Source organism: Otolemur garnettii, unplaced genomic scaffold, assembly GCF_000181295.1.
Source record: "Otolemur garnettii isolate 467f Iridium unplaced genomic scaffold, OtoGar3 scaffold00056, whole genome shotgun sequence".
Classification (NCBI taxonomy): domain Eukaryota; kingdom Metazoa; phylum Chordata; class Mammalia; order Primates; family Galagidae; genus Otolemur; species Otolemur garnettii.
In genome coordinates this window covers 9,250,726-9,273,757 of record NW_003852451.1, presented here as the reverse complement: position 1 = coordinate 9,273,757, position 23,032 = coordinate 9,250,726, and the positions used below count along the sequence as shown (strand labels likewise).

At 48.2% G+C, this 23,032-nt stretch overlaps 1 protein-coding gene and 1 non-coding gene across 2 annotated transcripts in view; one reads left to right on the top strand and one right to left on the bottom strand.

Annotated features, from left to right (window-relative positions):
* The window catches only part of ZDHHC14 (zinc finger DHHC-type containing 14), a 248,187-nt gene that overhangs the window by 189,553 nt on the left and 35,602 nt on the right, over nucleotides 1-23,032 (top strand). The window contains exons 4-5 of the mRNA XM_012806724.2: nucleotides 18,343-18,480; nucleotides 22,493-22,541. Of these exons, the coding sequence (XP_012662178.1) occupies nucleotides 18,343-18,480; nucleotides 22,493-22,541 (187 nt within the window). The remainder of the gene's footprint in view (nucleotides 1-18,342; nucleotides 18,481-22,492; nucleotides 22,542-23,032) is intronic.
* On the bottom strand, nucleotides 596-701 carry LOC111726201. The gene has a single exon (XR_002774040.1). It is a non-coding gene; the product is annotated as a U6 spliceosomal RNA (small nuclear RNA).

The window sequence follows — 23,032 nt, the reverse complement described above, 5'->3', positions numbered from 1 at the left end:
TGGCCCCAGTAGACTAGAGCTTTGAGGACTGTGGTTGAAGACTGTGGCCCTGGTGGACTATGGGTGTGAGGACTGTGGCCCCGGTGGACTGTGGCTGTGAGGACTGTGGCCCCGGTGGACTGTGGCTGTGAGGACTGTGGCCCCGGTGGACTATGGGTGTGAGGACTGTGGCCCCAGTGGACTATGGCTGTGAGGACTGTGGCCCTGAAGCAGGGGTGCAGCTCCTCTCCCCCTACTCAGGGCACAGCCCGACACAGTTGCCATGAGTGGAATTCAGGGTATGTATGAACTCAGAGGGGAAACACTTAGATCTTTATTTCCACGCACGTCTAAGTGAAATGAAGGATGCGTTTAGTCATGAGTATAGGCCGCAGAGCACACTAGCGGCGTTTGTCCCCACGGGAAGCTAGAGGTGTCTTCTCAGGACTTCCCAGTTACTGCCCTGGTGTCTGGGAACAACACTTACACTTGTTACTACTTTGACGTTTAGGCAGCTGGTAAACCGTAGATCTCGTTAGCATCTCCATCGCTGAGCTTGTGTTCTACTGCATCGTGTCAAACTTATTTTGAAAACAATATTTCTTTTGTGTTTTCCTGAAATATGTAACACTCTACGAATTTTCGTGTGGTCCTTGCCAGGGGCCACACCAATCTCCTCTGTGTCCCTCCAAGTTTAGCGCACGTGCTGCTGAAGTGAGCACCACCGCGTCTTTATTATGGCTTTCTTCTGTGTTTTATGTATTTAAAATCATTCTAGAAGGGAGTCCCTGGGTTTCGCCAGAGTGCTGACGGGGCTCCTGGCACATGAAGTGAAGACCTCCGGGTTAAGCCTGTCCAGACTTTTAAGCTGCTGGGAAACAGGCCCCTTAAGACGACAGGTAACATCATCTCTCCACCCCACCCGAGAGTTTGTACTCGTTTTTTTTTTTCAAGTAACATGTAATAATGACATTTCTTTCAAGAAGCCCATTTTTAAAGCACTTTTTTTAGAAAAGGAAAGAAGCTACCCTGGTCTCCTTCTTCCATCCTCCCTTTCTTCCTCTTTTTCTGTCATGACCCAAACACAGGTGGGCAGCACAGGGATGGGGGGTTCCCAAGGCTGGGGAGGCGGCCCTGGGCCACACTCGGGTGTGACCTGCTGAGCCCAGTGGTCAGAGGTGCTCTTGAGGGTTGTCTGGGAGCACCTGTCTAACCCTTTCATTAGGGCACAGGGCCGGCGGGGGGCAGGGGGATGACCTCTGAGGTCTGTGCCACAGCCCCTCCAGCTCTCTCTGTTTGGGGTCAACAGAACCCACATTAATGGCTGTTTAACATTGTTGGGCCTCCGTTCCCTCCCATTGTTCCTGTCTCAAGCCCTTTGCATGTCGCTAAGAAATATTGGGAAAAAAAAAATCCGCAGTGTGAAGAAATTAAAACCCTCTCAGGAAAGAGAACACTTACGATATCTTAATTCGAAGCAACAGTAACAACTTGCTGCTTGTGGAGCAATAACCCAGGCTCCACTTGGGTTTCATGGTGGTTTGTATGGTGTGCCTTCCCGGCAACAGCTGGCAGAAAGAAGACGGTATCACAGAGCGTGTTCTTGGCTCTGATGAGTTAAACTCACAACAGTGTTTTATAGTCATGGCCGTTTATCATATGGTAAAAGTGACTGGTTTTCTACCAGTTGGTTTGTGCCTGAAGAACCGTTGCTCACTACTAACTGATTTATGAGTTTGTTCTTCACCAGTGAGGGCAGTTTTTCCATCTTTGATCACACTGATGCTTTGCTGCAGGACAGTGAGTCACTAGTGCATGTGCACAGATTCACTGCAGCACTGTGGGCAGGGGGCAGCCTCGGGCTGTGCTCACAGCCAGCACGCACTAAAATACCATGAGGACCCAGAAACGATGTGGTCAGCCTGGAAGAGCCAGCGCTAAGCATGGCCCATGCCAAGCTGTGCAAACCCTGAGGGAAAGAGAGGCAGTGACATGGGTGTGACAACACGGTACTGAGACTAAGGCCTTGGGCAGTGTGAGGGCAGCCCACAGTGGGCAGGGGGCTCCTGTGGACGATGGGGGTTACCCTAAGATTGGCAGAGGGTACTGGCCAGACCTGAAGAGAGCCCTGCAGCCTCCAGAATACTTCCTTAACCCAGAAGGTTTCCCCGTCACCAACACGATCGCCCCTCTCTTTTGCCCAGCTCTTTACAGTTTACAAAGTTGTGGTGAATGGCGGAGGAGTTCGTTTTCCATTCTGCTCTAAGCAGCTAGTGTCTTTTTCCCTCTCCTGGGGCCACAGAACCAAGAACAGAGGAAGTGAACAGGCACTGATCAGGGAGATGGCCCCGAGGAAGAGGCAGGGCCCCGGCTGCACTTGGCAAATGCAGGAGGCACCGTGGGTGGCAGGAAGAGCCTCCAGATGTCCCGGGGAACACACAGTGGGATCCCAGAGGAGGCTCCAGGCCAGACCAGCACCTGCTGTCCTAGGCCCAGCTCAGTGTCAGCAGTTCCTTGAGGACAATGGGAACTACGCATTTTGCGTAGAGAACATGCATTTTGGAAGTTTTGCCTGTAACTTTGTAGAGTGAGCGAATCATCAGGGTCATCATAGAGGGGGCTGCAGACTTTCCCAGCAAGTCCTCTGCTGACATCACAGGGGCCCGAGCAGCGGCCCCACCCCCTTCGATACTGGGATGCACAGGTGGAGCTGGGCAGACCTGAGCAAGAGCTGAGTCAGGAAGCCAGACCTGGACTGGGAGCAGCCAAACTGCACAGCCCCAGGGACGTTCTAAGGAGCCGCCTTCTGCCTCAGTAGGCCACACAGCAGGGCCCTGTCAGTCACCCGGGGGGCTCACAACAGCCCATGGAGCCAGTGATCAGAGTGCCAGTTTATACGTGAAGTAGGAGCTGTGCAACTTCCATAGGGAGCAGACCCCCTCCTGGGCAGCCCAGTAGGACTTGCTGGGCCATAGTCAGACACTTTCATGTGTTAATAAGCCCAGGAGTCACATAGATGTGCACTTTTAAAAAGTGCTTTGTTGGAGGACTTTAATAATTTAAAATAACGTATTGAAAGTAAATGTTTAAATGTTAGATGTCTTTTTTTATTCTGTGTATTTATTTGAACCACTCTTTTTCTGATGAAAAAATGCGACTACATGTCTAATAGGAATTTTTGGAGAAAGGATCCCAAAACAGGGACAAGAAAGTCTCAGCATCAGAGTTTCTGGGGCCCCAGAGCCCACGGGCACCCCATGCCAGATTGTCCAGTCCACCGGCAGTGTGGCGTGCACTGCAGGGGCTGCTCACAACACAAAGGTGAGGTTGTGCCTGCAGGTGGACCTAAGGCGACGGATGAGGGTGACCTGTGGCCAAGTGCTTGCCTTGTTTCTGCGCGGAATCCTCAAACCACAACTCAGCTTTAAAAGTCCTTTCATACCCAGAACGCGACCCCCCCAGCAGTTTCTTCATGAAAGTCTGCCTCTGTTTGTCTTGTCGCGCTGTCCCTGCAAGCGCATCTCGTGTGATTGGATCTGTCCCTTCTTATTTGTGTGCTTCTTGGCTTTGCATCCCTGGGGAGAGAATGCGCCTCTGTCTTACTCCTTTTTCTTCTGGAAGTCTGTGTCCTCTCAAGTTTACCTCTCAGCTCAGACCTCTCCCCCCAGCTCCAGATTTGCCCATGGCCCATGCAAACGCCCACTGAACTCCTCCACTTGGAGAGATAAAGCCCCCAGACCAGCTTTCCCCAGAGCGCCCACTGTGCTGAATGCACACCCTTCTGGGTGACACGAGGCAGACACCTGATGGTCCAATTTGACTCTGTCCTCTGGCCCACCTTGCTTCCCTGACCTGTCACCAGGTTCTGCCCCTGGTACTTGCTAGGTAGGTCCCAACTACATCCATTCTCTCTCTATGCACTGCCACGGCCAGCTGCAAGCTGCTGTCATCTCTTACTTCAACTGTGCCAGGATGTCTTAGAGGACCCCCACCCTCCCTATGTAACCCAACCTCTAGGCCAGCACCACAGTGACCATTTCCAAACAGAATCTGGTTGCTACTAGTAAGGAAGACAAAACCCTGCACCTGGTCCACAAGACCTGGGAGATCTGCCCATGGCTGAGCTGGGCTCACACCACAGTCCTCCACCCGGGCTCACACCACAGTCCTCCACCCGGGCTCACACCACGGTCCTCCACCCAGGCTCACACCACAGTCCTCCACCCGGGCTCACACCACAGTCCTCCACTGGTCCCGTGTGGGGCGTGGCTGGGCTCACATCATGGTCCTCCACAGTGATCCTGCGTGGGGCCCGGGCTCCAGCCCGGCTTCCCCTCTGTCTATTAACTTCTGCTCTCCTGACAGCAAGGGGCTCAAGTGTGGGCTCCTCAAGGCAGCCCCCAAATTGTACAGCCCCCCTAGGGTCCTCTGTACTCTTCCCCAACAGCACTGACCAGAGATGTCATGATGTTTGTACTGGGGGACTCACTGGGGAAGGCCTCTGCCCCATCACTGTGCCTTCCCAGCAGCCAGCCCGTGACTTGCGTGCAGGGATTAATAACGTTTACTGAAGGAGGGGAGGAAGGAGGGGAGGAAGGAGGGGAGGAAGGAGGGGAGGAAGGAAAAGGAGAAGCTGACGTTCCACTTGCTGTACCTTTATCTCCATTTTAGCTTTCTGTCTTATGGGGGGGGCGGGGATTGCTTTTTTGGCTCTATGACTAGGTTAGTGTTCTTAGCTGTGAAAAAAGAAATAGTTTCCTTCACCCAATCTACACTAAATAAAACTCATAGCCCCATTCCCATCCAAAATCACATTCCCATCAAACCTCCAAGAAGTACAAATTTAAAATTTCAGACTCCAAGATGTTAGGGTGTGAGCTAGTGCACATGGGTTTGAGAAAAAGATTTCTCCGGGCAAAGATTAGGATATAGAAGTATAACATTTATTTTCTCTTCTTAGAAGGAGAAAGGGAGTGAGAGAGTGGGGAAAGAGAGAGAAAAGAGAGCAGGGAGACCGTGTTGTACCTCAAAGACAGAGAGGAGAAATGCCAGCACTGGGGCCAAGTGGTGAGGGGATGTCAAGGGGGACAAAGGAAACCGTAGTGATTGTAGCCAAATTAAGAGGGTGCTGTGAAACTGCTCTATCACGCCTTCCTTTCTTCTCAGAGGCAGGTAGATAACAACTGAAGCTGGGCCAGGTGTCAGAGTCCAAGGCTGGCTCCCCGCCTTTTTTGGAGGCAGGAATATTGCAAAATGTGACTGCCCTAGAGATGCAGCTGGAGCCTGTTCTGCTGTTTACTCCAGATCTCTGTAAAAGCAGCATCTCGTGATGTGGGCCCTTCTCACTGGGATTAGGTGATACCTCAAAGTGGTTTTGATTTGCATTTCTCAGATAATTAGAGACAAGGAGCATTTTTAAATGACTTTGTTGGCCTTTTGTCCTCATATGAAAAGATTCTGTTGATGTTTCTTGCTCAGATTTTAATGCGGTTGTTTGCTCTTTTTTGTTGATTTGCCTGAGTCCTTTATAGATTCTGGTTATTAGCCCTTTGTCAGATTCATAGCATGCAAGTATCTGCTCCCATCCTGCAGGTTGTCTCTTTACCTTGTTGATTGTGTCCTTAGCTGTGCAGTAACCTTTTAACTTGATCAGGTCCTAATTATTTATTTTTGTTGTTGCTGCAATTGCCTTTGGGTCTTCTTCATAAATTCTTTCCCAAGACTGATGTCATTAAGTCTTTCCCATACTTTCTTCCCAGTTTTATATAGTTTTGTGACTTAGTTTAAACTTTTTGTGCATTGTGAGCTAATTATTGTAAGAGGCCAGGGGTGCAGGTCCAGTTTCAGCCTTCCACATGTGTCTAACCAGTTCTGCCAACACCGTTTGTTAAGTAGGGATTCTTTTCCCCAACATATGCTTTTTTTGCTTTATCAAATATCAGATGGTGATATAGGACTGGTTTCATGTCTGGGTTCTCTGTTCTGTTCCATAGATCTGTGTCTCTGTTTTTATGCCAATACTATGCTGTTTCAATCACTGTAGACTTATAATCCAGAATTATGTTGACTATTTGGAATTTTTTTCAGTTCCACACAAAATGTAGGACTATTTTTCAAGATCTTCAAGGTATGACATTGGTATTTTGTTGGGCATTGCCTTGAATCTATAGATTACTTTGGGTAATATAGACATTTTAACAATGTTGATTCTTCCCACCATATCGTCCACCTTTTAACATCCTCTACTATTTCTTCTCCCAGTGTTTTGTAGTTCTGTCTGTAAAGACCCTTCACATCTTTTGTTAAGTAAATTCCAAGGTATTTCATTTTATTTGGTGCTATTGTGATTTGATTTGATTTGATTCTCAGCTTCCCTGGCCCACATCACAAGATCCTAAAACAACAGGTGCTGGTGTGGGTGCAGAGAGAAGGGAACACTTGTGCACTGTTGGTAGGACTGCCAACTAGTACAGCCTTTATGGAAAGAAGTATGGAGAGTCCTCAAAGAACTAAAAGTGGACTTGCCCTTTGATCCTGCAATCCTAATACTAGGTATCTATCCAGAGAAAACTGTCATTTTACCATAAGGACATGTGCATTCAAATGTTTACAGCAGCCCAGTTCACAACCACAAAGATGTGGAAACCACCCAAGTGCCCTTCAACATATGAATGGATTGTAAACTGCGGTATATGTATGCTGTGGAATACTATTCAGCCATTAAAAAGATGGACAGATTTGCAGAACTGTCTCTTGAGTAAAGTATCATAAGAATGAAAGGACAGGCATCACATGTACCCAATACTAATTTGAAATTTGTAGATTAACAACTAGGTGCTCACCTGCGAGAAAAGCTTGATTGAATGTAAGAAGCAGAGAGGGAGAGGAGGTCAGCGAGTTCCTTCCCAGTGGGAACAGTGTGTGGGTGTAGGCACACTCCCTGTGTCAGGGACATGGCTACGACATAGACTTTACCTTACAAATGCAAGTAACATGGCCTATTAATCACAATGTAAAAAAAAAAAAAAAGAAGGAAATTCTTAAAAACAAATTTAAAAGAAAAAGATTTACATCCTTTCAGAAAATGCAGTGAATTCCCTGGATGATAATCTGCCACAAATGAGAAAATCACATTCCCAGGCCAAAAAACTAGGGCAGTTATCAGGGCCAGCATCGTGGGTGTGCAGCCTGCACCCGCACACAGGGGCCAGGGTCACTGTGCTACTCTTTCACCAGCTTGAACTTCTTAATAACTTTTTTAAAAGATGCCCCATATTTTATTTCTGCAGTGGGCCCCCTAAGTTACATCACCAGTCCTGGTCATTAGAGAGGCCGCTGTGCCTGTCCTTCTGAGGACCTTTGTTTGGACAAGTGATTACAGACCAGCTGACTACAGTGACTGGGGAGAGTGCTGCACGCTCTGTATAAACAAGAAACAAAAACAATACTCTGTTTAGAGTCTAAGAAGTCTGCACAGACACAGGCTGCTGGCAGGAGTATATTTATGTAGCAATTTGTAGTTTGTAAGTTTGCGTCTAGCGCTCCCACTCAGCTCTGGGCCTGCCTTGGCTTTGTAAGAGCTCCGCTTCTTATTACTTCTTTATTTAACAGAGTTTCTGCTGCTGAGCCCACCAGCACTTCCTCGATTTGTGTAGGGTAGACACAACTGACTCTGATTCTTGACAAGTTTTATTTAACCATAGAATCATAGTATTTGAGTTGGAAAGAACTTTTTAGAGCACATCCAACTTGCTGAGGCCCAGAAACCTTCCCAGGTCACATCCCTAAACAGGGAAGAGGCCAGGACCCAGGTCCTCCAACTCAGAGTCCCCCATCCTGCCAGCCGTGCACCCCCAGGCTGGCATCTCGCGACTGCACAGCACCACTCACTAGGAGTTTAACTTGGGATTGCTTAGAATAACCACAGTAAACATTTACAGACTAACTGTAAACATTGTGTTGTTGTAAGCAACAGCTCATGTTGGAAAATGAAAAGACTCAGTACATGAAACAGATACAGGTCTAAATGCTGTAGTTCAAGGGGAAGAAAAGGTGAGAGGTGGGAGCCGGGCCTCCCAGCACCCAGAGCTCAGTCTGGAAACCCAGCTTCAACCCTGGGCTCTGTGCACACGATCCGGGTATGGCCAGGGAGTGGGGGACGCAGCGACAAGAGCCAGAGAGCTGTTGGACAGGGTCTCATTTGTACTGGAAGGTCCCTCTGGCAATAGTGAGGGGCCACCCTAAAAAGGGGAGATCGGGAAGTGGTTACAGAGGTTCCCACAAGAAGATAAGAGCGGGCAGGGCTGGACCTGCTGAAAGGGAGGGCCAGGCGGGCAGTGGGGAAGCTGGTGCAGACTCACCCAAGGAGAATCGGTCAGGGAAGCATTAGGCCCAACGAGGTATTCACAGGCACCCTCACAGGACCCACTGCCAGGACTCTCCAGTCCCATGCACCATCCACACCTGGGTGTTTGCAGAAGATCACCCAACCCTGAACTGGAGGGACAGAGGGATTGCGAACTCTCAGATATACACCCTAATATCCCTGCCACACATGAGGCTGAAAGAGCAGCTACTTCAGGGGGTCACAGGTCCCCGAGCATCTCAGAAAACCCTGCAGGTAACATCTCAGCGTCCAGCGCCCCTTCTGCCCACCTGAGTATGGCTTTGCTTCTGTTCCATATTGCAAATTGGGGCAGCCAGGGCAGGAACTGAGCCTTGAAGACCCCAGCCAGTGTTAGATAGGCCTCAGACCATGGACATCAGAGCAGGAATGCCCCGGGGGGCCTTCTGGCCACTGCCACCCTGTAGAACTGGGAAGCTGAGGACCATGCAGGCGTCATCAATGTGAGGAGCAGCCTTGTAAACAGACACCACCCCGCCGGACCTGTCAGAGCAGACACAGGGGGCCACAGGGGAGCCTCTGCCTGTCCTGCTCCCCGTCTAACATCCGCCTCTGTGATCTTGTCACAGAACAGGCATTTGTATGTGTATATTTTGATCACTAGGTGAGACACGACATGAAAAAGCACCTGGAAGATTATACAGCAGAGAACATGCTTGGGTTTCTTCCCTCGACCTGGTTTGTAGTTTAATACGACTGGTAACGAAGCTGGGGCTCCAGTTTCAACTTAAAGAGATAAAGGGTCTTGGAAGTTTGGTGGAGGCCTAAGTCCTTCTGAATTTTTTTAAACTGGGATTTGTCCCAATTTGCTTTTCAGGGAACTAGCTTCAGTCCAGCAGGCCTGGGGCCCTGCTCGCAGACATGGCTCTCTGTGCCGGGAGGCTGTGGAGTCCTTGCGATGAGGTCACAGAAACGTGTTTACTTCAGGAAAGCCAAACAGGACAGCCAGACTGTCCAATTGTGCGTACATGTCATCAAGTTCAAAAGTTTTGAAGAGCTTTAGAATTGCTCACTTTCACGGGTGTATAATACACTGAAGAGGTGACTCAGTTCTGAAACCTTTATTTTGGAGGATAAACTGGCTTTGAAAAATCTTAGTAACTGGGCAGGAAGGAACGTGAGACTCAAGCATGTGGAGGAAGTGGGGACAGCAGTGGGTAGACAGGGGAGTTCTGGTTCTACATGTGGGCGAGTCCCGTCACCTCGGAGCTGCCCTCCTCGCCTGCCCCGGGGATCTGCTCCAGCGGCTCACAGGGATGGAGAGGGAGCGATGGAAAGAACGCTAACAAGCACTGACGCCATTCTGCTGGCAGTGGCTACCGGGTTCAAGGTCCAGCATGTCTAGAGAGGCATCGAGAAGTTTCTGAGGGTGTTGGAGGATAACACAAGTTTGTATGCTGAATTAGTGAGACAGCCTGTTGTATTCTGTGCAGAATGAAGACTTCCCAGACATAATTTCTGGCCCTGCAAACCCAAAGACAGTGAGAGGCCAACTCTGAGGGGCTTTGGTGGGGTTGGGGGGTGGCGTGGGAAAGTCCACTCACTGAGGCCTTGAGCACCTGCTCCTGGTGAACCTCTGCTTGGAGCCTCACAAGGGACAGCTAGAGAACAACCAGAGGCACCAACGTGCAGAGACTGTATTCTCGAGAATGTATAAATTTGAATTTATTGTTACTGATTTTACCCTAATGAGGCAGAGCCCCGATCTGGCTCCTAAATTCCAGGAAGCTCATAGCCCTCGCCTGGGGATCTGACCCTTATCAAAGACGAGAGTGCTGCCTACTTCACAATTTCAGGTAATGACCCCTCCCAACCCACAATCAGGCATTTTGGAATTTCCTTTTGGATCCAAACTGGACAACTCACTTTATAAAATAATCTCATTTCTATTCACTTTTCTTATATCTCCTTTCAGAAATGGTTCACATGAACAACAGAATTGTCTCTCCCTACCTCTCCCTCACTTTTTTTAGCAAGGCCTTTTATTTCTTTTCTCAATGGCCTCAGAACCATCTTTGTCTCTAGTCAGCAGATCAAGGTGTACCCACAGTGTACCTTGGTTCAGAATGACTCCTGCTCATCCCTGCTCCTCAAAGCACAAAATACCCCCAACACTGGAAACCGGAGTTGAAAACAAAAGTTAAACACACCTAAAAAACTTGAGGAAATAGAAATGTATAATATCACCCATTTGGGGTGATTTGGGCAGTAGAAGGGAGCTTCATGATCGGTTAGTCCTGCTTTATAACTTCAAGCCCAAAGACACTCAGCAATGTGCCAGCTGTTGGCAAAGCCAGGGCAGGAGCCAATGAGAGCACGAGAATGGGGGGGGGGGGCAGGGGACACTTTTGACTTGGCCACATCACTGTCTGAGGTTATGTTAAATTGTAGCATAAAGGTCACAACAATTCTACATTTACTAATTGGTTTTTATATTGTGATGTTTTAATCTTTTTTAACAAATGGAGCTAAAAGCTGCAGAATCTTAATTTATAAGATATTGGCAAAGGCACAATATTAGAATACGTGTGGGTGCTAATAAAAGAGAGTCCTTTGCATTTAATTTTCCAGCTGAAGTCATCTTAGACCTCATCTAATTCAACTTTTTACATGTGGAGAAATTGAATCCCTTTGCAGAAGTACTATAATAATGCTTTAAGGCCACAGAATTAGTTAATATGATTTCTTGATTTTTTTTCCCATAAAACTAAGCAGATAGAAGAACCCATTTTCAGAAAGATTGCTGAGAAGAAAGTTAGGGGAAGAAACCTTCCCTGATCCATCACTTTGCCCCAGGTAACCTGCATTTGGGTCCATTTTCTGTTGCTATAATGGAATACCTGAGACTAGATAATGTATAAAGAAAGGGAATTCATTTCCTATAGTTCTGGGAACTTTAAGTTCAAGGTCAAGGGGGCACATCTGGAGAGGGGCCTCTTTCTGGGAAGGGAACCCCATGGAGTCCCAAGGCTGTATAGAACATCACTGCAAGGGGCTGAATGTGCCAGTTCAGGTCTCCTTTTTTTTTTTTTTTTTTTTTTTTTGAGACAGAGCCTCAAGCTATCCCCCTGGGTAGAGTGCCATGGCCTCACAGCTCACAGCAACCCCCAACTCCTGGGCTCAAGCAAGTCTCCTGCCTCGGCCTCCCAAGTAGCTGGGACTACAGGCGCCCACCACAACGCCTGGCCATTTTTTGGTTGCAGCCATCATTGTTGCTTGGCGGGCCCGGGCTGGGGATTCAAACCCGCCACCTTAGGTGTATGTGGCTGGCGCCTTAGCCGCTTGAGCCACAGGCGCTGAGCCAGGTCTCCTCTTTTAAAGCCACTAAAGCCCCAGGCTCATGACCTCAGCTAACCCTAATCGCCTCCCAGAGATGCCGCCACCTGATTACTATTGTGGGGTTTCTCACCTTCCTAGTGCTGTTACAATAGAAATTGAATTTCACACACTTAAATCATAGCACCCACCACCACCGCCAAGTTCCACAGTCTCAGTAGTCAGGTTTGCCCAGCAGCTTTACCCAATCCACTTCTCCATGAGAAGTTTTGGCTTCTTTGGATGTCCACTTTCTTGAGGATGAGCCCACCCGTGACTTGTGTAAGAGTGGGTAGCTCCAGATGGAGACTGCAGAGGATGGAACCCAGGACCAGGAGAGGGACACAGACATGTAAACACCAACCCTAGCATGGGGCGTCCCACCTGCTGACATGCTGGGCCTGGCACCTCCCATCCCTTCCCAGAGTGGAGCCCAGTGTGCTGCACCAGGAAGGAAGCCCCAGGTCCTCAGCTCACCCCACTCGCCCCAGAACAGTGACCAGCAGAGAACTGACACTGGAGGCAGCACAGGTGGGGTCAGATGAACACCTGGCTTGCAATGCCGACTCCTCCATCTGCGGTTTTCTTACCTGTGAAACGGGAACACTAGCATTGAGTTCATTAGGTTTCCTGAGAATTAAATGGCACAGCTCATGAAAGCACTTAGCATAGTGCCAGGCACATGGCAAGGTCAGCTCTAAAGACGGATGAGAACAGCTGAAGCCGAGCAAGGAGCTGCTCAGAAATCTCTCCAGTCACCAGACACAGCAGCAAAGCTGTTATAACAGAAGTCCTACAAAAACATTAGGACAATGTGAGGAGGGCAGTATGAATTCCTCAGTGGCTAAGGACTTAGTTCTCTGATCCTTCAGCTAGTTAAATATTTAAATGTTCCTATTGCATCATTTTATGATTTTATGATCTGCCCATAAAGGCCAGATGCAACATGTACCACTGTCTGTCAACATCCATCCTTCTAAACAAAGAAAAAACTCGTAGAGCAAAACTTTTTTAAATTCTTGGAGGTAACAAAGCCCTGGGTTTAAAGAAAAGTAATTTTCCCACCTCAAGCCTCTAAAAACAATTGACTTAATTTAAATATAATTAACAGTGAAATTAGGAGTTTTAAACTTCATTCGTGTATTTCCATCTATTTTTTCTCAAAATTCTCAAGCTGTCCAGAACCTGTGATGGCTGCATGGGGGGAAATGCAGAATTCTGGCTCGGCCACCCCAGCCTTAGCACAGGATTTTTATCTAACTTAGATCCCACTCTTGAGGCCTGTGTTAGACTTCGACTTACAGGAGTTTTCACATTTTTAACAATTTTTAAAAGCACTTCATTACTTTTTACAGCAGCCTTTAAACACAGGACTTGCAAATACTTTTTTCCCTCATAATATTTCTGTGGGTTTTTCTGTCTCTGTTGCATTTTAATAATTCTTCATTTCTCCTTCTCTTTAAGTCCTCTTTTTTCGTATTCAATCTCTCAGGGAAGCTAAGTATCCCTGTGATCAGAGGAGAGGTGTGGGGGACCCAGTCAGGGTGGGCCGAGTTTCCTCACCCTGCCCACAGGTTTTCTCTTTGGTAAAAGGCTGATAGATAACAGCACCCACCTCCTAGGGCTGCCACCAGTCTAGATAAAATGACACTTCCAACAGATAGGTACTCAGCAACTGGCAGCTTTCTTCAATCATTAACAATAAATATTTCCTTATTATTTCAAGTTTTCGGTTAGCAAAATAGGACCATAGCTAAACTGTGTCCCCACCCGCCACTGGAATGCTCCCTTCTTTCCCCACTGAGCACCTGATGACAGGTGACTTATGTTTCACATACTCTGGGGTTCTCACTGGCCCCCTCTGGAGCTTAAAAGAAAACCACCTCTGCCTCCCACTGTGAGCTGATGCCCACAACTGATATGACAGCCATCAGTTTTTTCAGCCTCTACTCAATCTCTTGCCTTCTTTGAATGTATTCAGACATCCCAGACCCCAGCTTTCCCTGTGGTCATGCTGAAATTATGGCATGCCTGAAATCTTATGTTCTGAAATTGTTCTCCAGCACCTTCTCTCAGTATCCAGGAGCAGTGATCATCCATAAGCTTACTAAAGGTGATTAAAGACATTTCTTCCTTTACTTACTACATATTTATTATCTGCTTTGTGTCAGGCACTTAGATGCCGGGGCTTATAGGACTGGAAATGATGCCTTTCCCCTGGGTCACATGGCAAGAAAGGAAGACCATCCACATATCCTCACAGGGCAGCGTGGTGCTGCCAGATGGGTGATGTGGGTGCCCCAGCTGGTTAGCTCAGTCTCTCACAGTGCAGAAAAACGGGTTTTCCAGCCAACACATGCTGCACGCACGCGCACACACACAGACACACACACACACACAGCGCTCCATTGAACGGCCTTGATTTAAGAAAAAGCTTCCCTTTCTCTGAAAGGAATTCCCCAGAAATACTGTAGTATACACGGACACCATCAGCATAAAAGGAAGAGGCTGTTGCACAAAATATGATGGAAAAAGTTCTCTTCAGCCAAGTCAGGACAGCTGCCTGGCAGACTCTGCCCCATGTAACCTTGGCTCTGAGCTTCGTTTGGCCTTTGTTACCAGCAGGTTGTTAAAGCCGAAAAGGGGACAGGGATTGGGTGATGCAAAGTTGTTTGTGGGGAACTCCCATCACATGCACCCCACCCCTGCCCTCCCAAGGACACACAATACCCATCCAACTTGGCCACACAGAAAATATACAAATGATACTGTCTCAAGGCTGTCTAAGACTTCTTAGGTGTGTCCACGTAAGTCCCAGGAGCTATATCATGTGTCAGCGGTAGCACTTGTGCTGTCCCCAGCTCAGCTGGTGCCCAGGTCTTGCCCACTCTTCTTCCCTGGAAGCCCAATACCATGAGCTTCCCTAATGGAACACCCCCCGCCCCAAAATCTCTGGAGTTGCCTGCTGCTCCTCTCACCCAAGACCAGACTCGCCACCACCTGAGGCCTCCACTGTGTGTCTGTGGCCTGTTCTCGTCCGTAACCTGTAAAGGAAGAATGTTGTATGCCACCAGTGATGGTGACAGAGATGACTGATTTAGAAGCTAATTTAGGTCTATTAGGCGTTCATCCCTTGGATCTGAGGAATATTTTGGAGTCGGAAAGTTTCCTCACCAAATAAGATAAGGAACTCTTTGAAACCGTGGAGTCTTTCGTGGTTGTTCCTGTTTCTTCTGAGTATTTCAAGCACCTGCTAGGTGCAGGGGCATCACTCAGGAAAGGCAGTGTGGCATTTAAGAGTCAAGAGCTGGGGTTCTGAGAGTGCTGGGCCCCCCATCCCAGCTGTGCTGGGCATCACCGGTGTGACCTTGAGCAGTGTGCTCGCAGAAATGTTCTTTTGGTGGTATGAGAATGGATTCGGTCAACTAAGAAACATTTATCATGCTTGGAGTGGGGCTGGCAGACAAAAATAAGCAAAAGACAAACATGCTGCTGTCTTAGTCCATTTTGTGCTGCTCTAAGAGAATACTTGAGACTGGGTAATTTACAAAGAGAAGGAATTTATTTCTTACAGTACTGCAGGTGGAAAGTCCAAGTTAAGGGGCCACATTGGTGGGGGACTTCTTGCTGTGCCATACACAGAAGAAGGCAGAAAGGCGAGAGAGAGGGCCATGTGTGAGAGGTGGGGCATGAGTCACCCTGTGTCAGGAACCCTCCCACAGTAGTGGCGTTAGTCCATTCACAAGGGCAAAGTCCTCATGACCTAATCACCTTGTAAAGGCCACCTCTCAACACCATCACATTGGGGATCAGATCCCCAGCACTTGAACTAGAATTGTGGGGGCATCTCTGGGCCATGGCAGCTGATTTTAGAGGAAGCTGGGCTAGAGTTGATGGGACCTATCTGCTCATGGATTGTATGTGGGGGTGAAAAGGAGCAGGAGCCAGAGTGATACCTAGGGTTCTGGCTGGAGCAACCAGCCAGAGGGGAAGCCTGGAGGCACCTTTTGGGTGGGAGGACGGGAAGTCCTCTCAAGGTGAATGGAGGCTGAGGGCCAGTCAGGCCACACAGCAGTGGTCTGTTGCTGGAGGCAGGAGGCAGCATTTTGGGGTCATCCACATAGAGTTGGCATTTGAGTCTTAGAATGAGAAGAGACTGGCAGTGTGGGGGAGAGAGAGGGTCCACGGAGGAGAGAGGAGCCGTAGGCTGGGCACAGCCGGTCATCAGGCTTAGGCACTGAGACCAGGAGACCCTGGCACGTGCTGATGCCATGGAGATGCTCACTGAGCCCTTAGACTCAGCACCAGAAATCCACCAAACTAAACAGAGGACGTGAAAAACATCCAGTGCAAGTCCCTCGGTGAACCTACATTTTTACTGGGAATTTTGTCACCCAAGAAAAATATTTGGTAAGACAAGTCCCCAGCTAGACTCTGCTTTCAGCTTGGGGCTGCTGAAGAGCCATGAATCCCCAGCACCCCTGAGAAGTCTCCCCAGCTTGGGGAGCAGTGGTCTCCCCACGGCGCCTGGGCCTTTCCTTCTGCAGTCCCTCTGCTTCCATCAGGAAGGCGCAGCATTGCGGTTGAGCTGTTACTAGCCTTTCTAAGCCACCTGCCCTGTGGAAGCCGCCTGCAGGGGGCTGCAGGACCTCTGTGCCCCGCATGGGGAACGCCTCCTTCCAAGCCCATCTCCTTCTCTGCTGAGAGGCCCATTTTCACTTCACTTATGAGGATCAACCCAACACACACACACACACACACACACACACACACACACACACGGGGTCTAGCGATCAGCTTAACAGTCAGAATCCAAGACATCGGCCTCTCCCGTGCTTTCACCCTTCCTGCCCACTCTCGGTCTCTTTTCTATAGAAGAAGAAAAGCAGTTTCTCAAAATGATAGCCTCGAAGTCTCAGGAAAATAAAACCGATTCAGGTTTTTTCTCTCTTTGTGCTTTTTCATGTAGACCCCTGATTGCACAGACTGTGCAGATCAATGCATTGGGGAAATGAGGTTTGTTTTTAATATTTAAAGAATTTATTAGAGCCATTTTAGGTTCATAGCAAAATTGAGAGGATGGTACAGAGTTCCCATTCATCCCCTCACTCCCCTGTCAGCGCCCACACCAGAGGGGGTGCGTTTGGTACAAATGATGAGCCTGCCTGGACACTTAGAGTCATCCAAAGTCCATGGGTGACATGGTACCTTCTATGGCCATGGGCAAATCCCTCCTGACACACGTCTATCATTATAGTGCCACGCAGAGTATTTCCATGGCCCTAAAAAGTGCTCTGTGCTGCACCTGCTCATCCCTCTCCCCAGCCCTGTGTGGCTGGCCGCACACGTTAGTGTCAGCTTGTGACAGGCCATCAGGTTGTCACCAGGCCAGTGAGCTCTGAGGTGTCTCCCAGGTCCTCTGCTCAGACTCGTTGCTTCTTGGTAATACCACTTGCAGACCACAGTGATTCTCTTGCAATTCGATTCCTCTGCCACCACTGTGCAGGTGTCCCTGTGCCCTTTCCAACAAATAAGCTTGTACGTAAGAACATGAGATGAGCGACTTACAATGATGCATGACCGGAAAGTCGTGAATCTGACAGCCTCGCCTGACTCTGTAATCTTCTGTTTATATACTCACACCCCCTCATAGCCCTCGCTGTGTGTTCCTAAAGCACATATAGGTAGATGAATATGAAAACTGGGTAGAAGTTAAGCTTGGCAAAGAGCCTGAGCACAAAGCTAAGTCATATGCCCAGTATTGTCCTTCCCAGGGGCATGTGGACAGTCCGGTGTGAGTGGGGGGTTATAAGACCACTCTGAGTCAAAGATCAGCTGAGTGGGAAAGAGAAGCACTTTGCCATTACTTGAGAGGGGATGAGCAAATAACGAATGTATTACAGACTTCATGCAAAGTCCTTGGGTTTGCCCTTGGGGTACCGTGATGCGGCAGTATGGCGTTGCTGAGACCCAGGGCTCTGTCACTTTAGAAAGTGCGTGAGGAGCGTGTGCAGTGGGAGGTGGAATGACCTGGCCCAAGTTCTAGTTCCACTGCCTCAGAGCTGTACAGCCCCATGCAAGCTGTCTCCCATCTCTCTAAACCTCAGTTGGCTCATCTGTAAAATAGAATAATATGTATTTGTACATGTGATTAATTTCTGTTACACAGTTGTAACTGGGAGGGATGGGAGAACAAAGGATTGTCCTCTGTCCTGTCCCAGATCCTGTGCCCTCTCTCTATGGCCACTTACTGTACAAGACTAATCACCAATACCACATCCAGCCCAGCCCCGTCCAGCACTCACCGCCAGGCAGTGTCAGTGCCATTTTAAGGGAAAGTTGTTCAGTGAATGCCAGGAGGTTTCTTTTACAAAAGAGGGGGATCTCTTAAACTAAATTTCTTTAAGTTGCTATTTGAGAATAATGGATACACTTTGTCTTTTTAAAACAGCTAAGTTTTGTAGAAAGAATAATTGTGTTCTCGGAATGTCTTGATGTTAAGCACTTCTCTGAGCGGTTAATTTGCAAAATACGTAGTATGATACCGTTTTGTTATATTTTCAGAGTTTGGGGTGGGAGGGGTCCCACGTAAAAAGACATTTGATTAACTGATTTCCACTTTTTTTTTCTGCCTCTCATTTCAGAACGGTTTGATCACCACTGTCCCTGGGTAGGCAACTGTGTGGGGAAAAGAAACTACAGATTTTTTTATATGTTTATTTTATCTCTGTCTTTTCTGACAGTCTTTATATTTGCATTCGTTATCACCCACGTCATTCTTCGTAAGTATGCTGGCGCAACCAGATTCCGTATGTAACCATTTGCCTGACTTCGGTTTTCTGATTTAATTTTGATTTAATATTTTGGTCATTTCGGGCTCTCTCTTCCCCGTTCTTTCTCCCTGTCCCCTCCTCACTTCCAGCCAGCCCCTGTCATCTGCTCCACTCCCTCCCTGCCTCCGTCTTTCCCCACCTATCCCTGTCCCTTGCAACACTCTTGGGTCACATTTTTGCCCTGTGGGACTTTTCTCTTGTTACTCATCCCTCCTCCAACCTCAGTGACTTCACTTTCTCTCTTGATAAGGGGTCCCTTGGAAGGTGCATCCCCGCGTTTTACACAAGGACAGCAGGCCACAGCGATGCCATAGAACAATAGAGTTTTTGTCTTAACATGATACCTCTGTACATGGGAGCAGACACCTCCCCCCCAAAACAAATGTCTGGGGACAGAGACTGGGATTCATTGCACACAAATCTATGTACAGGCAGACCCTGAGTTACAAAGATCCAGACTTATAAACAGAGGCTATTACAGTAAGTTCCTGAGTTACAAACATCTACAATTCGCACTTACAAACAGAGGCTATTACAGGTAATAGGTAAATGCAGCTTTTCCAATTTACATAAATTCAACTTAAAAATAAACCTACAGAAGCTATCTGGTTCGTAACTTGGGGACTGCCTGTATATGAAAAACTTACATATGACAAGATGTTCAATTATCTGCTAGAACATGTGTAAATGGTCCCTGACATATAGGAAGCAACTTTACTTAAAACTAGATTGGGATGTAAATGATTTTAATATATATTTGCCTAAGCAAATGGCATTTTTTTCACTCTCCGTTCCCAAGGTCACCCTCTGAATTTCTTTTGTCTCCTGATCATTCACTTCCCTACAATGAGGAGTGAAGAGAAGGAGGTTAATTTGCTTTGAACTATAAATTTAAGCCTTTAAACTTCCCTTACGGTGCCATTAGTGCATTAAAGGCCAGCTTTGCCTCTCGTCCACGTTCCTGAGTATAACCGCCCATTAGCAAGTGCGTGGCCTCTTGCTGGAGAGTTCCCGGCAGTAGCTGAGCACCAGCCTCTCTCTTCCCACGCGACAGTGCTGAGAGTGCAGCGCTGTGCTCAGGCCCTGGGCCCACATTCTCCTCCCCTTCTCTTTCCGTGGGGCTCACAGAAAGGCTGGGAGAAGTGGGTGGTATGTTTCACATGAGTCCCTTTTGAATACTAATCAAATTTGAAAGTAAATGAACTGTCCCAAATGTTCATAGGTATTTTATAATAAATCCCAGTTCCCATTCTTTCTGACTGTAATCTTTCATCCCAGTGTGGCACAAATTTATAATTCAGGGTGGCCATAAAGTTCGTGTGCAACTTAAAATTTAAAATTGCACACGAACTTTATAGCCACCCTGAATATGTTTGAGAGCCATAACTAGGTGGGCTTACAAGAAGATGACAGTGACCCATTAGGGCCTTTCTCTACCCTAGCTGGGGGTGATGCAGGTGGTGGCTCTATGGGGACAACCTCCCCTTCATTTTCAGAGTCCCAGGAGGACAAAAATGTGGGCAGGGTCCTATCTCTGCATTAATAAATGGAAGAAGCAGAGAGATCACCTAGCTTTGTGTTATTGTCAAAGAGTTAATTATGGACACAACTAGAGGAAAAATAAGTTCACCCTTACAACTTCAAAACATTTCCATACCAACATCCCACTGACGAATGTCCACTGATAGCCTGGCCCCTGCATGTGGACAGCAGGGGCCAGTTTTCACTGCTCAGTGGGGTCCACAGACCCAGGGGACACACGTGTGTGCTCCCCACTCACAGAGTCACACACACGCTCACACTCACACACTCACACTCATACTAACACCTCACCCACACGGTGAAGTCTGCCACCTGCCACTAGAGTTAGGGTACAATCCACAAGACTCACCTTTGCTAAAGTTTCACTCACCCTGGCCCCAGCACACTGGAGTTTACTGCAGTTTACATGTTGTTAATCCAAGCTTCTACCAAAAAAAGGATTAAGAATTTACCTGACTGCCAGTTATCCAAGCATTTTTTTTTTTTTTGAGACAGAGCCTCAAGCTATTCCCCTGGGTAGAGTGCCGTGGCATCACAGTTCATAGCAACCTCCAACTCCTGGGCTCAAGCGAGTCTCTTACCTCTGCCTCCCAAGTAGCTGGGACCACAGGCGCCCATCACAAATGCCTGGCTATTTTTTGGTTGCAGCTGTCATTGTTGTTTGGCGAGCCGGGCTGGATTCTAACCTGCCACCTTAGGTATATGTGGCTGGCACCTTAGCCACTTGAGCCACAGGCGCCAAGCCTATCCGAGCATTTTTGGCAAAAGTGAATGAAGCTTTTCTTTCCCCCTGTTGTGCACTCCTTGCGCCCCACAATTCCATGAACCCCCACCTGACTTGATCTTGATGGGGAAGGCCACAGGGTTTCCGGGTTTCTGTGGCTGCCATTTTCCCACCAAGACTAGCGTGAGCCAAAGGCAGAGAGCTGTCACCTAGGGCCTCTCTGCCAGGTCATGAACTCAGGGAGGGGTTGCAGGGAGCACTCTGTGGTCCCCAAGATTCCTGGGAGGGTGAAGTCTAGATTTCCTTACAGAAGAGGGGGAGCCAGGCAAGCCACACAACTGGGGTTCAGAGGAGAAAGAATAATTCCTTTTGGCCCCTCCTCTTGCCTCAGGGCCGTGCTCGCTGTGAACTGCAGTGTGTGTCCTTGCTGTGTCCCGCTGGTGGGCAGAGGCGGCAGAGGGAGCCCTAAGCCCCCGGCTGTCTTCATTAGCTCTCCCTGTGTTTCCTCTCCACACCACTTCCCGCCCATTGCGTCCTGTCCCACCTCACAGCCCCAGGGCAGTAGGCACAGGAAGAATAGGGAGCCAACCCACTCTTCACCTTCCCATGGTGGGACACATGGGGACACGGAAGCCAGTCACACCCTGCACGTAACTGCCATGGTGCAGCCAAGCCAGCACTAAGGGACACCACGGGGATGCCAAAGCATCAGCTGTCAAAACAGTCCTCTGTACTCATTCCATTGCCACATGCGGGCTGGATTATGTCCCTTGAAGCACAGAGGAACCCAGCATTGGTACCCCACAGGGGGAACTTGGAGACCTCCTCTGTCTAGGCTTTATATTTTTACAAGTGTGATGCCTACGCTTTTTGTCAGATGCTTCTTTTTTTTTTTTTTTTGAGACAGAGCCTCAAGCTGTCCCCCTGGGTAGAGTGCCGTGGCATTACAGCTCATAGCAACCTCCAACTCCTGGGCTCAAGCGAGTCTCCTGCCTCCGCCTCCCAAGTAGCTGGGACCACAGGCGCCCGCCACAACGCCCGGCTATTTTTTGGTTGCAGCCATCATTGTTGTTTGGCGGCCCGGGCTGGGGATTCGAACCCGCCACCTTAGGTGTACGTGGCTGGCGCCTTAGCCGGTTGAGATCAGATGCTTCTTTACTCAAGCCCCCAAAGAAATGCTTTCTGGAACAGACAGCTCCTATTAAAATGTCTTAAACCCAAATGAAAGCAGTAGTAAACTTCAGCTTTGACTTCACTTACTCTGGGCACAGAGAAAGAAGTCTTTATGTGTAGCCTAGTTTAAGAACTTCCAGGGTCAGAAGTTAACAAATTTTGAGAAAACAGAAGAGACAAAAATAGCATACGGTTTCTGTTTTCTTATTAAAATAAGGAAAACAAAGGAGTAATCAGGACTGTAATTTATGGGAAAGTATGCAGACATCCATCTGCTTTTATTGAAAAAATGTCTGCAGATGTTGCGCCTAATTATGAGTCTGCCATTTTCTTAGTCAAAGTCTTGAGTGAAATCTCAGTCTCCATCAGTAAACTGAGTGTCGTAGCACTTCCAAAATGTAATTATTGAATTGATCTTTAGGCATCTATTATTTTTATGTAGATGACAGAGCTTTCAGCATGAAGGCTGTTTATATCCAGGGGTGAGTGCCTGAATACTAAATTTTGATTTCATCCCCACAGGTTCACAGCAAACAGGATTCCTAAACGCCCTTAAGGACAGTCCTGCAAGATATCCTTTCTGTGGCCCCACAGTGCTCACCCCGTCATCCGCTGCCTCGGCTTCTATTCTCATAAACCTTGTTCTTTTTCATTCTGTAAAGCATCCAGAGAACGCCCCCATTTTCACTCGCCTGCGTAGTAGCATCCGAGTACTTGAATCTTGAGTGACTCAGCTTCATCTAGGTTAAGGTGCTCTTTAGCGAGGGAGCCACGTGTGTTTTCCCGCCCACCCCAGAAACCAGCATGGATCTGCCTTCAGTTAGGTTGGCTTGGGGAGAAGCAGGGCTGTGAGCTCCAGCTGGTGTCGTTTTGACGGGCAGCTGGTCCGTACAGAACGCGTACGGATGTCCCTGTGCACTTTGACCTCCTGGTATGCTGTCCTCAGGTGAGTCTTCAGAGCCCTCTGCATAGATTCTGTGTGGGGTTGCAGTTGGCATTCCTTTGTCAAGTACAGACAACCCGTGTTATTTCTGGGGTCAGACACATTTTTTTTTTTTTTTT